This window comes from Periophthalmus magnuspinnatus, chromosome 5, assembly GCF_009829125.3.
Source record: "Periophthalmus magnuspinnatus isolate fPerMag1 chromosome 5, fPerMag1.2.pri, whole genome shotgun sequence".
NCBI classification, from domain to species: domain Eukaryota; kingdom Metazoa; phylum Chordata; class Actinopteri; order Gobiiformes; family Gobiidae; genus Periophthalmus; species Periophthalmus magnuspinnatus.
In genome coordinates, this window is record NC_047130.1 from 21,359,966 (window position 1) to 21,374,162 (window position 14,197).

The following is a 14,197-nucleotide window of genomic DNA, read 5'->3' on the forward strand; positions in this document are numbered from 1 at the left end:
ATATTAATTTAAATATTAGTCCTTCCTTACTGGTATTCCTGGGAGGCCTGGTTCACCTTTTCTTCCAGGCAAACCTCCTCCAGACACTGCAGACCCTGGTTCACCCTAAAACAACAATGAACAATATCAAATGTAAATAAGTCAAAAAAGTCAAATGTTTAGAAAGTACATAAACCAAATATTCACAACACATTACATAAATACTGTATTACCCTTTCTCCCTTGTCTCCCTTTGGCCCGACAGCTCCAGGCAAACCAGATTCACCCTAAACAACAAGAAAATCACAATCTATGTATATTCACGCACATTCCTGAATCTCAAAAAATACAATAGCTTGGTGTATGCAAATAAATAAGCATTGGGAGCTAACATAGTGGTGTCAACCCATTTTTCTTTGTCATAAGTATTAAGTTATACTCACTGGAGTCCCTCTGATGCCTGGAAGACCCTGTGAACCCTGAAACAAAAACAACACTTTGATATTTGACTGACATAATGATATACATTTCTAGAGGCACATTTTCCAAAGCACGTTTTAAATGCCACAACTTGAAAATCCAAATTGTACCTCTTCTGACCTTTGCTAGTTTGCTACATATTCCCATGCAGATAGATCACCTTATGTTACGTTTTTGTTGTTTTTTATATATATACTATATTTACATGTATATTAAATTGGATGTGATCTGTAGAGTTAGACAGATCTGATGTTCTTTCTGAGCATTCACACCTGCACAACTTTGAAAAAGAAATTTGCAACTAATCAGGTTGAAAGAGTTATTTAAAATTCATTGTCGGCCATCTTTGTTTTCCAAATACTGTTACTCTAAAATCCAGTCCCCAGTTGATGAACCCGATTTCATTTCTGCATGTAAACAGAGGCCAAAAAGCAGATCTAACTATTGGTTATGAGATTGTTCTAGTTATTTGATTTTGTATTTGATTGCAATAGTGTTTCATTCAAACTATATGATGAGCATTAAACTTAAAACATACATAACAGGTTTGAAGCTTTTATAATAATTACTCATTTGGTTTTATAGTACCTGGAAGTGGCAAATATTTATCAAAGTTATACATGAGTAAAGAAAATTGAGCTCTGACAACTGGACAAAAGCTTGAAAGAGTGAATACATTTTGCCACTAATACAAGTAGCTTCTGCAAATCTTTGCTTGAGTTGTAGATTCAAGTTTTTTTTTTAATTATTTCTTGCGTTTTCTTGTTTCACGACATTGTACAAGTAAAATTTTTGGATACTGTACTCACGTCTTATAGTAGTATTATATATAATTGTGTATATATAGTACAAATAAAGCAATAATGACAAATGTGTTGATATAATGGTTCAATAGCCCCATATATATATATTTTTATAGCTCACTGGAATGCCTGCATTTCCTGGAGAACCTGGTCGCCCTGGTAACCCTGAGCTTCCATCGATTCCAGGAAATCCCTAAAAGGACAAACACGTTGACTTTTAATCCTTTGTACATATGTTCAAATTAAACCACCATCATCATTACGTGCACACTCACCCTCTCCCCCTTCTCCCCTTTGAGTCCAGCCGAGGGGTCAATGGGCACGCTGGGACCAGGCGGACCAGGGCGACCCTCAGGACCCCTTATCCCATCTCTCCCGGGGAGACCATCGCGACCCTGAAACATAAAACACACACTTCAATTTAATTATCATGTTGTTCAGTCAATAACAACTACAAGAAATCATTAACTTCTAATTAACTTGTTTGTTATGTTGTTAGAAAAGTCCCCACAGTGGAGTTTGGGTTTGGGTTTTAAGTCTCGTCTTAAGACCCACCTTTAATCTATGGCTTTGAACTGTGTTGTTGTTTGTGCGATTTTTTAATTTATTTAGTATATTGTAATGATCTGATATTTTGTGTTTAGTTCAGAGTTGACAGCTTTTGTTGTGTACTGTTGTGTAACTGTTTTTGTGTTGTTGTTGTTGTTCATGTAAATGCTTTTGTGTGTGACACTTGGTTGCTATGCCGACAAGTTGATATGAAGTTTCTATTGGTCAGTTACTGGTCTTTTTTAGAGACTGGCTCTAGTGAGTTTTGGCGAGGGCTATGTTCTACAGTAGCCCTTGTGTTAAACCAGAAGAAGTTTGGTGTGGTTTTTTTTGCACCAGAACGCTACAATATATAATTTACAGTTTTGTGGTGTGATTATCATCCTTATAATTTCTCATTTATTTTGTACATGAGCAGGATTAGCAATATCAAATGTAACTGCAGCTGTACCATCTTTGCCGTATGTAGTTTAGTATGAAATATGTTCTATGCAGTTCAAAAAGGTACAGCAAATGATTGTTCTGCCCTCTAGTGGCAAAATCACACCTCTACACCAATAGACTGTCAGTGTTTCTCAAACTGTGATAGGTCTTTTTTAGTTTTTAGTTTAGAACTATTAAAATTGTGCTTCTGTCCTTCTGGGTTAAACCTAGTTAAAACCTTGTAAAGTTCTGTTTTAAAACTAGTTTAGGTCTTTTAGAACTCAGAGAGCCAAAATTTTCTTGGGTAGTGCTTGGTGTGAAAAGTTTGAGAACCACTATACATTTGTTCTAGTCTGTGTGGTCACTGTTGAAGAGATACTTGGTGATGCAGAGTGACTCACCGGCTCCCCCTTGCGTCCATCCACACCATCTCTGCCTCTTTCACCCTAAAAAGACCAAATAAATACATTTTAAATTTATTTATTTATTTTTTTTAAATATAGTAAATTAAAATACTGTACCTTCTCTCCACGGTCTCCCTTGTCTCCCTAAGGGTAGTTACAAACATTTATTACATATAGAAGTAATATTCAAGTATTATCAAAGTACTTTTAGACACTTGTTTTTTTGGGGTTTTTTTAAGCATTGTAATTTGTACCATTAACAGATTTAAACATCAGCATGAAACAGCAACAACAAAATGTATCTATTAATTTTATAAATTAAAATATTGGGGATGGCGTTGAATAGATAGTAGTATACAACTTCATACTTATTACTCTATTTGTTAGTGTCTCACCCTTGGACAGTGGATAGCACACTGATCGGTGCCTGGAAACACCTAGGAACAAAAGTATAAATGAAAACTCTATCATTGTACATTATACTGATCATGTGAGACATTTTGTGATCTTACTTCAGGTATGCGAGCGATGCCACAGAGCAGGTCGGACAGTTCGGTGTGAAGGGAGTCGAGCTGTGAAGCGTCTGTGGCGTACAGGATGTTCTGAGGGCTGCTGTCGGTCACAGCTCTGCGCAGCTCCTCTGTGTCTGCCTGGCCCACTCCCACGCCCAGCACAGTCACCCCTGAAAACATTATATTTAAACAGTTGATATTAAACTTATTTCATTTCAAAATTTGTTTCCCTTGTAAGGTGGATCCCTGTAGAAATAAGGTGAGGAGCTTAGTCACAAGAGAGGAGCTCAGAGTAGAGCCACTGCTCCTCCATGTTGAAAGGAGCCCAGGGAAGACCCAGGACAAGCTAGAGGGACTATGTTTCTCTGCTGACCTCACAGTCTCCCAAAACCAGCTGGTGCCTGCTGTCTCCATAATCCGAAAATGGATGGATGATTATACTGATATTTTATTTATTTTACACAATACTACATTAGTTATCCTAAAGGTCCTCCGTCAGAGCTTCAAAAGGTTTTGACTATTTTGTCCAGACTCAATAGCGTGCCATGTTATTATGTAATTACACATGTCATTTAACACATACATATATTTAATGTGTATGTCTATTGTACCTGTAGCTCTGAGGTAGTTGGCGGCCAGGGTGAGATTGTCTTGGGATCGGCGGTCTGCGATGATCACCACTGTCCCAGGAACCCGAGGCCTGCGACCAGCCGATGGTGTCAGGAGGTACTGAGTGGTGAAGTTCACTGCCTGGCCTGCAGAGAGAGACAAACACATACTACTGACCAACATGCATACAGAGAAAATATCAAATACCATTTCCTTATGTGCACAAAAAAACAATAAAAAAGGGTCAACTGCCTTAACAAAGTTCTGATGGACAATACTCTCACTATTTTGTTGGTTGGTTTAAAAACTGAATTCATCACATTGTATTCACGAGAAGATTGACTTCTGGACAACAGTTTTTAAATCAATTAATATGTTTCGCCACACATCCTTGGTTTAGTTCTTACAAGGTTCTGGTAAGTCAGTGTCTTATATAGTCAGAAGGCAGGAGTTAGCTACACTGAAACTCACATACCTTAGTTGTTTACAGTGAAGAGTATCTGTTATCAGTTAAGTCCACTGAACTACTCTGAGGTGTGAACTTGTCAAGTTGACGGAATTAAATTTTCTTTTACGATATAACCTACCTTGACGACTGAGGGATCACACAGATTAATTAGTATTGTAGCACAACGATCTGTGTGCTTTGCTAAGTGTCTATAGAGTTTTACAGACCTATGTTATTTCCCGGGCCCTCATCGAAGGGCGTGGACTGGATCTCCTGGAGCAGAGAGTCAGATCGGCTGTGGCGGTTTAGCAGAAACCAGATTTTAGGTCTGTACCCGTAAACTACAACTCCCATCTGAAACACAGAGAAAACATCCACACAATGTTACATGTCCAACTCCTAAGTCCAACTCATCAGTGGCACACGTAAAGAAATAAGAACAACTTAAGACCAGTGTTTGGAGCAAGGTGGGAACACATTTTGTGTCACTCTACGGTAAGTGAAACTGTTGGCACTTTAAATCTGCTTTTGGATATTCATTCCCTCAAATTAATACTTACTAATAGGATATGTGTATTGTTTTGTTTACGTATCAAAATAAATGTCTGCAAATCCTAAATCTTGGTTAGATTACTTCAGTTACGTGTTTGCATTAACAATCTTAAAACCTGACATAATGTGATATGAGGTTTAGTTTAGGCCAAGCTTCAGCCCAGTCCTTTATGGTTGCAATCATTGTCTTACGGTTGTTGTTTTTTTCCCAATATGAACAACCACATTCATTTAAAGAAGACCTATTGTGTTTGTGTCTGCTGAATATAATCTGTGACACCCATGTATCATTATGTTATAATGTGGATATTTTAAATTGAAATACTCATCTAAAATTACTTAATAAACAACCAAAATGTCCTTACAACAAAGAGTCGTGGAGCTGTTGTCCCCTCCTATGAATAACTGCAGATGATGCTAGTAAGCATTCATTTCATTTTTTTTTGTATCAAAGTCACTATACAGCGTAGCCGAATCCTACACGTATCACTGATTAAAAAAATAACATTGGAGAATAAAGTTAGTCCAGAGCAGTGGGCGTGTACCGGTGGTGGTGAAAATGGGGATTGATCAGCAGTACAGCGTCTTGAAAATAAGCGATTAAAGACTGTTCAAACATGCAAAAATCACTCTGAATAGGTCTGATAGAATAGATCTGAGTTAAGCTACATTACCAAGTATATTGTTAAAACAGCAAAGACAAAATCAGTGTGTGCTATGCAGTATGACACTCTGGTCTACAGTCTTCCTGAAGATGTGAGACAGGCCTCTACTTTGACAATGTTTAAATCCAGGATCAAGCTGTGCATATGACTGAAAGGTTTGTATTCTGTGCTCTTTTTTATGATGATTATTTATGTTTTGATTTGTTGTATTGTGATTTTAATGTCTTTCTTATTCTGTAAAGCACTTTGAATTCCTTTGTGTACAAATGGTGCTATACAAATAAACTTGCCTTGCCTTGCCTTCCCTTCCCTTACCCTGCTTAACTTCCTCATCTAAAAAAGCTGTTCTAAAGATGTGCATGTGCCCGGAAATACAGTTTGTGAGAAGTATAAACTAGTTAGATATAAATATCTACTACTTTCATGGCTTGAAAATTAGGTGAACAGCTTTAATTCATAATAAAAGGACGAGAAGACGGAAATTGACCTGTGAATCTCTCTCCCCAAAGGTGTTGAGAGAACGAGCTGCACTGGTCAGCAGAGCTCTCATGGGTCTTGCCAGGTTCAGTCTGTCTGTGGACGCAGGCACCAGGAACACCACATCCAACCGACCGCCCGCACACACTGAAGGAGATGAGAATATGAGGATTATGTGATTATGGAAAATAAACTACATAAGAAAGCCTATAATTACATATTCAGTACAAGACTCATTTAGAACTAAAGTTTTTAAAGTACAGTAAACATTTTAAAGTTTTTGTGAAATAGCATGTCATTATCACCAGTCATGTTTTTATAAATATCAGTGTGTGCATGTGTGTGTGTTTTGTAAACTTTTTTGTATACTTTTATAGAGGACAGAGCAGTAATAAAAGAAGGGGTTACTCTTTCATTGAGTTTTCGACTGTATGAAGAAAGCTAAATAAACACTATGATGTAGCTGTATGTATTGTAGTAACAGTAGTAGTATGATGAGCAGAAGTAGCAATTGTAGTAGTAATAGTAGTAGTAGTACTAGTGAATGAAAGAACTACTAGTGAAGGTACCTGGGTGTTCATCTACATAGGTCTCAGAGCCCAGTCCACTCTCAAAAGTAGGCTGAAGACTGAAGCGATACCTCCGTCCCAAACGCAGTCCAGTCACGAGATAAGAGTTTGAGGAAGAGGGGAGCGTGATGGTGAGACCTGCCTCTGAGTCTAATGGAGTTACAAAAACATGTTAACTAGAATGGTAATAATAAATCCCTTAAAATTCCCATTACAGTTGTTTTCACCTGTCTCATCTCTCCAACGTAGAATATACCCAGTGACCCCAGAGACAGGAGCCCAGGCCAAACGCACAGAGTTCTGGGTCACTTCTGAGACCTGGAGCCTGGTGGTGGGCAGAGGGGTGGAGGTGCCAGCTGAAACATGTGAAGTATGCTTTATATGTGATGATTAAAACACAGAAGACACACTGAGATTAACAATATTGGCCAGAAGCAACCCAAGTAAAGTTTGTGGTATGTATATGATGGTTGGAACAATATATTTTTGGGGTCATTTTAATTGTGTGTACATTTTCTTTGCAATAATGGGGAGTTTTTTGTTATTTTAGTTGTACTATGATGCGATTTGAGCTGTAGACATTTGAATAAATAACTTACATAGCTAATTATTTTTTCAGTCGCTCATGCCTTTTAATGATATTGTCTCTTTAAAAGTGGTTTACTGGGATTAGCCTGCTTTATTTTTATTGTATCAGTGGCATAAAGTAGTTTCAACATTATCGTTTATCGTGTAGCAATATATTGTGTTTCAAAATTTGTTTTAGTGACAAGCAACTGGATGTATGCAGATCAAACCAATTAGGAGGAAAGACCAGTACAAACATATGACAGATCAATAGACACTGGGGACACCTCAAGTTTAAAATATGTAATATGTGAAACAATGCTTGAACTTTGGCTCAATACAGTACAATTTAAAAGGAAAGGTCTAATAATAATTGACTTATGTAATAATGTAGAAGAAAATACCAGAAATAAAGCATAATATGTCATCTTTCTATGCTAATATCCCCATGTTAACATTGGTAAAGTTTAGACTCACGTGTGGTGACTCTCACAGACACTGGGGTCCCCTCTCTGTTCTGGACCAGAGCCATGACTTGGACCTCGTACTGAGCCCCGGGGTCCAGCTGATCCAAGTCCACTGCAGTCTGGTCCCCACTCACCTCACGACTGCGCACCTCTCCCCCTACAGGCCAGAGGAAGCAACAGGCATCAAAATAAACAACATTTTGAGTGCAACTTAAGTTGTGTACAATATCATAATAATAATATCATACGTATCATAATTCAATCTTTAATATAGATTATGTTTGTGGCATCCCTTATTCAGCTGACCAGAAATGCCACACTAAGAACCCCCCATATTAAAGGTGCAATATGTAACTTTTCTGATGGAGAGTCTGTCACCTGCTTGTTTCCATGGAGATGTTTCATCGTATGGGATTAAATCATGCATTTATTAGATTCAAATCTGAACTGTAACTTGGCCTGGTGGTGACACGTGCGAGATAGATTGCCATACCGATTCTCCACCAGAAAAAATATAGAATGCAGCTTTAATTTCAGAAATCCTTGCTATGATGTGTCGTGTCTGCTGATTGAGGTACGTTCAATACTATCAAAACACATAATAAACCTAGGTAGAGTATCAATTTTAATAGTGTAACACTGTCCTGGTTTGGTCCTGGTTTGAGTGATATTTAGTCCTGATGTTCCCTTGTTTTGGTGCAGTTCTAGTCCGGTTTAGTCTCGTGTAGTTCCAGGTTTAGTTACAAGTTTAGCCCCAGTAAAGTCCCAAGAGTGAACGTGCTCTAAGAACAATAAGCCAGAAATAATAATAACACGACTAACAAACCATCTGTTCTCCTCCAGGACACTCTGTAGGACGTTGCCCCCTGGACTCCTACCCACGTGACCCGGACCACCTGTCCTCGGGCCTCCTGAACCTGGAGAGAAGTCACTGTTCCCACCACGGACTGATCCGACTCTGGAATCAAGATTAGGAAAAGTGTTTGGACCATCATTATAATGTTATTTTATAAATTTTTCAAATGTGCAAAAACAGTAGTTTCTCAAACTGTGGTGCGTGTTCGACTGGTGATCCACTGAGTATTTGTTTTACTTCAAGACAAATCTATGAATGTGTTTATGTGAATCTTCATTTAGAACTACCTTATCAGTTTATGATTTATTCTCATTTTAGACATAGTTTAGTTTAATTTAAATACCTAAATCAAAAACTAAATTAGACCTGATATAGTGTGTGTTTAGATCTGGCAGTACTCTTATAATCTTACATGGTAGTTGGTGTGAAAAGTTTGAGAAGCACTGTGCTAAAACATGCCTGAAAATGTCTTGAATGAAGTTCAAGTATTGCACAAAACATCAAAGTGAAAAAAAGTAAAATGTGATACAAAATGGTCGGCTTACCCCTTTTGAGAAGATTACACACTGAGTTTATGTTTCTTTTTATCAGATCTATTGACAGTCTTTAAATTGTCCTATCATACAACATACTCTTATTTCCCATATCTCCAATTTCAATTTAAAAATGATCTATAAACCAGTCCTATGCGTTTGACTGGACCGTACCTGTCCTGACAGTGATAGTGGCAGGATTCCCCTCTCTGGACCCGCTCAGAGCAGACACTAACACACTGTAGGCCGAGTCCGCCTGCAGCCCATCGATGGTGAAGGAGGAGACATTAGTTGCCACTGTACGAGATGCCTCAAAACCTAGAAATAAAAGTAAGTACATTTTATTTGTATAGAGCTTTTCACAGATAAAATTGCTAAATGGTTTACAGAGAGTAGGTACACCAAATAAGCAACAATAATAGCACAACAATAATGTGAGTGTTTTCAGCTGCTTTTTAAAAGAATACAGAGTTGTTTTCTTGGAGAGAAATATTGGGGCTGTAGCCTGAAAGAACAGGTCCCCCCGAGTTCTAAATTTGTTTTTTAGGGAGCACAAGCAGGTTTTAACTGGAGAACAGGAGGGTGCGTCCAGAGGGGTAAGGGGTTAAAAGGTCCAGGATGTACTGTGGGGTGCTCTAAAAGTAACAAATCAAATTTTAAAACCAATCTTGAACTTTACTGTGGAGGGATGATAAAACTGGAGTGATGTGGGACTCTCTGGGGGCTTCTGTTAAAAGCCTGGCAGCAGAGTTTTGCACAACTAAAACACTATTTCTATAACAAAATTTATTTGAGCATTTGGCAGAGGTTTTAGATAAGAGAAAATTGTGAAACTTATTTCAATTTAATTTAAAAAAGACTCTCAAAAAATAACATTGTATTTTATTTTACATTGAAAGTTTGTGAATCTATAAATCTTACAAAAGATACATAAACAGACATGTCTTGGAGAACTGTTCCAAGATAGTACATAACTCTGAAAATCTGATTTATTTGGAGAATTGCTTGTTTCACATGACAGTGGTCTACAAATGTAATTTAATGGAGATATGGAACAGATAAAATTAATATTGTTAATATTATTTACATTTTTTTATTATAAACAGCTCTGGGGCCTGGTTTCCATATTCATGATAAGATTGTGTGATTTTTTTCCCTTAGGATATTTCTTAATAAAATGTTATCTAATCAATGAGGGAAACATCTAGTTTCTAGATTCTGAAAACCATCCATGTGCACTATTGTAAACTACTGTAAAGTGGTTTGAAGCGTTATAAAGTTGCAATAAATGCAATGAACTTTTATAATAATAGTAAATCATTCAAAACATCTGACCATCATCCCTCCTCCATGTGATCTTGTATCCCGTGGCTCTGGACGAGGGGGCCCAGCTGATCCTGATCCTCTGTGTGGTTACGTCGACGATGCGCAGCCCGGACACTGAGCCCGCATTTGGGGTTGTCCGGGTTGAAAGGGTGACCACCTCCCCAGCCCGGTCACCAATCAGAGCGGACACACCTATCACCACGGCAACGTCAGGGGACAGCCCGTCTATGGTGAAGGAGGTGCTCTCTAAGCCCACTGTGCGGGACTGCTCTGGACCTGGGGCACAAGAAGGATGCAATTTACAAACTATAAACTAGTAATATACGGCCTGGAAGAGAGACCTGTAATGTTTTAGGGACAATTCTTGAATCTCTTGGACGCAGATGTGTCTGAGTGAGATTATTATTTTTCCCAATATTGCATTATTATAATTTTACAGCAGAGGCAAAAAAAAACATTTTCTAAAACATTTAAAATTGAAATTAATTAAGTGCACTTATACTGTAGCCTCTATGGCAGTTGCAACACTTAGCCCACTGAAAATGTTTATGTTCAGAGAGTTTCTTCTTTTTCTCTCATGTCTATGTTATCCCTCAGTCATCCAGGTAGGTCTCTCTAGTTGGTTACTGAGGCCTTCTTAGGAAGTAGTTTAGTATATAGTTCACTGTATCTTTATACCAATTTACTGTTATTTCAATGGATGTGGTCCTAAAGTGGTTCTCTATAGTCTTGATTGGTACATCAAAACATAAGGTTAAAATGTATTTATTGTCCCCATAGGGAAATTTGTGCTCTGCATTTCACCCATCCTTCAATGCCACTGCACAACCTGTCAGGAGAGGTGAGTGCAAATCACGCAATTCATTCCTAGATCATGAACTAGGCTTGGTGAGGACAACCTGAGCTGGAGGATTTTACCTATAATGTCTGTTTTGTTTCCTGACCCCCACCCCTCACCGTTGCCCTGTCTCCAGGTGACTCTGTAGCCTGTGGCTCCACTGACTCCGATCCAGCTGATCCGTATCCTCCTGCTGTTGGAGTTGGTCACTCTCAGGTTGCCAACTCGGCCCACCACTTGTTCTGAAACAAAGAAACCACCAAACTTTCAAATTCATTTTTATATCCAATTGTTGAAATGTAGAATGATTTCATAAGTTCATTTTTAATGTTCTAGATTGATTATCTGTGAACAAGCCTTTGAGCATTGGCTGCATTTGAACTCTTTATCAGTGAAATAAAAAAATCATTCAAAGCTTGCCTTTAACAAACATCTAATAAAGTTTCATAATAAAATCTACATGTCCTCAAACTTAGTGCAGATGTGATCTATAAAGCATGCTGTTAGATGGTCATTAAAAGAGAAAACATGAAAACAAAAACAACATAAAGATGTGTTACTTCTCATTTAAGTGTTTAGTGTTTGGGACAAACAAAATTCCTTTGTTTAATTGCTTTTCTGAATGTTCAAAAGCTGATCTCACCTGGTTTGATGTACACAGTCACTGGATCTCCTTCGTTGCCTCCCACCATCGCCGTGACACTGACCGCATAAGACACGCCCACTATGAGGTCACGCAGGTCAAAGGTCGTCTGGTTTCCAGGGATAGTGCGAACTTCATCACTGCCATCTAATAAAAATTTTTAAAAACATATTAATCCGCAAAAATAGGGATATGAATAGAACCAAAAATGCAAAACTGATATTAATAATATACCAAACTGGCAACTACTCTGAGTACCACTAATAGCTGAGAACTAGAGATAGATTGATATTTTGGTTGGCATATTTATTGGACTGATATTACATTTTTTTCAGATATTACCCACCTGATTAAGAAAATACAAGAAGCTTTTTTAAGTGTGCTTTGAACATGTAAGTGTGAAGAATGTACTGCAAACATGACTATGACACTAATAAATCAGTCTAAATTCCCGTACCCTCTGTGTTTTGAATGATGATCCTGTACTGCGTTGCCCCGGCGACCCCAGTCCAGCCCAGTCTCACGGTGCTGCCCAGAGACTCCACCACACGCAGGTTTGACACTCTGCCCACCGGCTGCTCCTCTGCAACAAGAACAGATGGTAAATACTCTTCTGATTTTATTGTGGCTGGATTATTATGCTCAGTTTTGTATATTGTATTATTGCAACACCAAACAAGTCTCACATTTTATTTATAGGTTTAGTGAATGGATATATTGATTATATACAGTATATCCTTGTATAGAGTGTATATTTTTTCACTTAGGCCTTTATTTAAACAGGATGATGTGTGCCAAAGTTGATCTATTATCAAGAGAAGGCACACTTTATTAGTTTCTATGGGGCTACGTTATAGATATCGTGTATCGAACAATGATACGGGACATCACTGAACTAAAGCAAAAGATAAGATGTGATTGCAAACACTGATGAGGGGATGCTACATGGCAAGAAGACTTTGCTGAGGCTACATGGATACCTTGTATATTTCAAATAACTGTCTGACCTCTGCCTGCAGTGGACACGGGTGTAGCCTCCTCTCGTCCCTCATACAGAGTGTACAGAGTGATGATGTACTCTGTGTTCGGCTGGAGTCCTGTCAGGTCAAAGTTTGTGGTGCCTCTGGGAAAGGACAGGCTCTGCACACGGCCTCCTGCAGAGTCAAATGAACACTTTAATTAATTCTAATAACACAAACAGCTGGTTACATTTTATGTGGGCATTTAGCAGGAGTAAATCAGTAGCCTTTTTTAAAATGGATACAAAAAATTAATTGGTGGAAGCTTTATTATAAGCCCTCTTGGGTTTTTTGCCTCTTCCTGCACCTGTTTTTTTTATATACTGTGCCCTTTTTATTGATGTAATGGACAATGAAATACACAACTTCTAGCAGAACATCTCACCCTCGCCAGCCCTCCACTCGAGTCGATACCCTCTGGACGACTGGATGAACCTCCAGATGAGTCTGATGGTGGAGGGGCCTGTGGTGAGCGCTCGGAGCTGCTGCTGCTCCTGACGCTCTGGACAGAAAAAGTATTTATTCAGTCAATGCAATGTTGTTGTTTACGTTTTTGTTGTTTGGGTTTTTTTTCACTAAGCACACAAAACTGGAACTAGAACAGATTAGACCAGAACTGACCCTTGGACTAGAACATGACAAAATATGTTTCTTTCAGCTGTTAAATGTATTAGAATAGCCGGATCTTTAAATATTTTTACATCTTTATTGAAAACTCATTTGTTGGCACTGGCTTTTAACACAAGCTGAGCGGGACTCTTGTATTGAATTGTATTTGTATTGTTTTAGCTTGTTTTTGCATGTTTTGTTTTATAAGATTGCCTTTGTACAGAACTTTGGGCAGCTGCGGTTGTTTTTAAGTGTGTTTTATAAATACATTTGACTTGACCTGTTAAATGACATACCTCGAATGTCGTAAAACATAAAAGATTGTGAGAACCAAACAAATACAATTATCAAACTATTAAAATCATGTGCAGTAGTGTATAGTAATAATAGACAATACTTTAGTTAAGGACTTTCATAACAATTTGTTACTTGAAAATAATGTCGCGGAATAAAGACAGAAACAGTAAAGTCTGCTCTATAACCCTTTAATATTTATGTTCCTCCTCTCTTCTATTCAGTGCAGTTGGATACAAACACATTCATCTTAGTCCAGTCTGTTCGCCTTTATTTGAGCCTCGCAGGGGGGACAAGTCAAACTCAAAAGCCCCTTTTGAATCAAGAGCAGCTCAGATGTCACAAATTACCACATGAAAGATGACTCGTTTTCTCAGACTCTGATCCTGTCCAAACAAACGGATGCATAGAAATAAGCACCGGCTAATCCTTGCAACATGTTCACATCTTTGTACAGCCACACTCAAAATATCCCTTTGCATCATTTAAACTGATTAAACTAAATAACTAATTCCTCTAATGTGGTTCTAGTTAATGAAGCCAACATTTTTTCGTGTAACAAATAAATAGCCTAC

General features: G+C 38.1%; 1 protein-coding gene across 1 annotated transcript in view; it reads right to left on the minus strand.

Moving 5' to 3' along the window:
- The window catches only part of col7a1 (collagen, type VII, alpha 1), a 166,336-nt gene that overhangs the window by 117,103 nt on the left and 35,036 nt on the right, over positions 1-14,197 (minus strand). Inside the window, exons 14-36 of the mRNA XM_055221855.1 lie at positions 13,105-13,221; positions 12,708-12,854; positions 12,158-12,283; positions 11,701-11,847; positions 11,177-11,299; positions 10,229-10,495; positions 9,068-9,211; positions 8,331-8,462; positions 7,515-7,661; positions 6,698-6,826; positions 6,471-6,620; positions 5,912-6,048; positions 4,435-4,561; positions 3,762-3,905; positions 3,151-3,320; positions 3,034-3,075; positions 2,756-2,782; positions 2,636-2,680; positions 1,538-1,657; positions 1,384-1,455; positions 423-458; positions 213-266; positions 31-105 (exon numbers count right to left, since the gene is read on the minus strand). Of these exons, the coding sequence (XP_055077830.1) occupies positions 31-105; positions 213-266; positions 423-458; positions 1,384-1,455; positions 1,538-1,657; positions 2,636-2,680; positions 2,756-2,782; positions 3,034-3,075; positions 3,151-3,320; positions 3,762-3,905; positions 4,435-4,561; positions 5,912-6,048; positions 6,471-6,620; positions 6,698-6,826; positions 7,515-7,661; positions 8,331-8,462; positions 9,068-9,211; positions 10,229-10,495; positions 11,177-11,299; positions 11,701-11,847; positions 12,158-12,283; positions 12,708-12,854; positions 13,105-13,221 (2,678 nt within the window). The remainder of the gene's footprint in view (positions 1-30; positions 106-212; positions 267-422; positions 459-1,383; positions 1,456-1,537; positions 1,658-2,635; positions 2,681-2,755; positions 2,783-3,033; positions 3,076-3,150; positions 3,321-3,761; positions 3,906-4,434; positions 4,562-5,911; positions 6,049-6,470; positions 6,621-6,697; positions 6,827-7,514; positions 7,662-8,330; positions 8,463-9,067; positions 9,212-10,228; positions 10,496-11,176; positions 11,300-11,700; positions 11,848-12,157; positions 12,284-12,707; positions 12,855-13,104; positions 13,222-14,197) is intronic.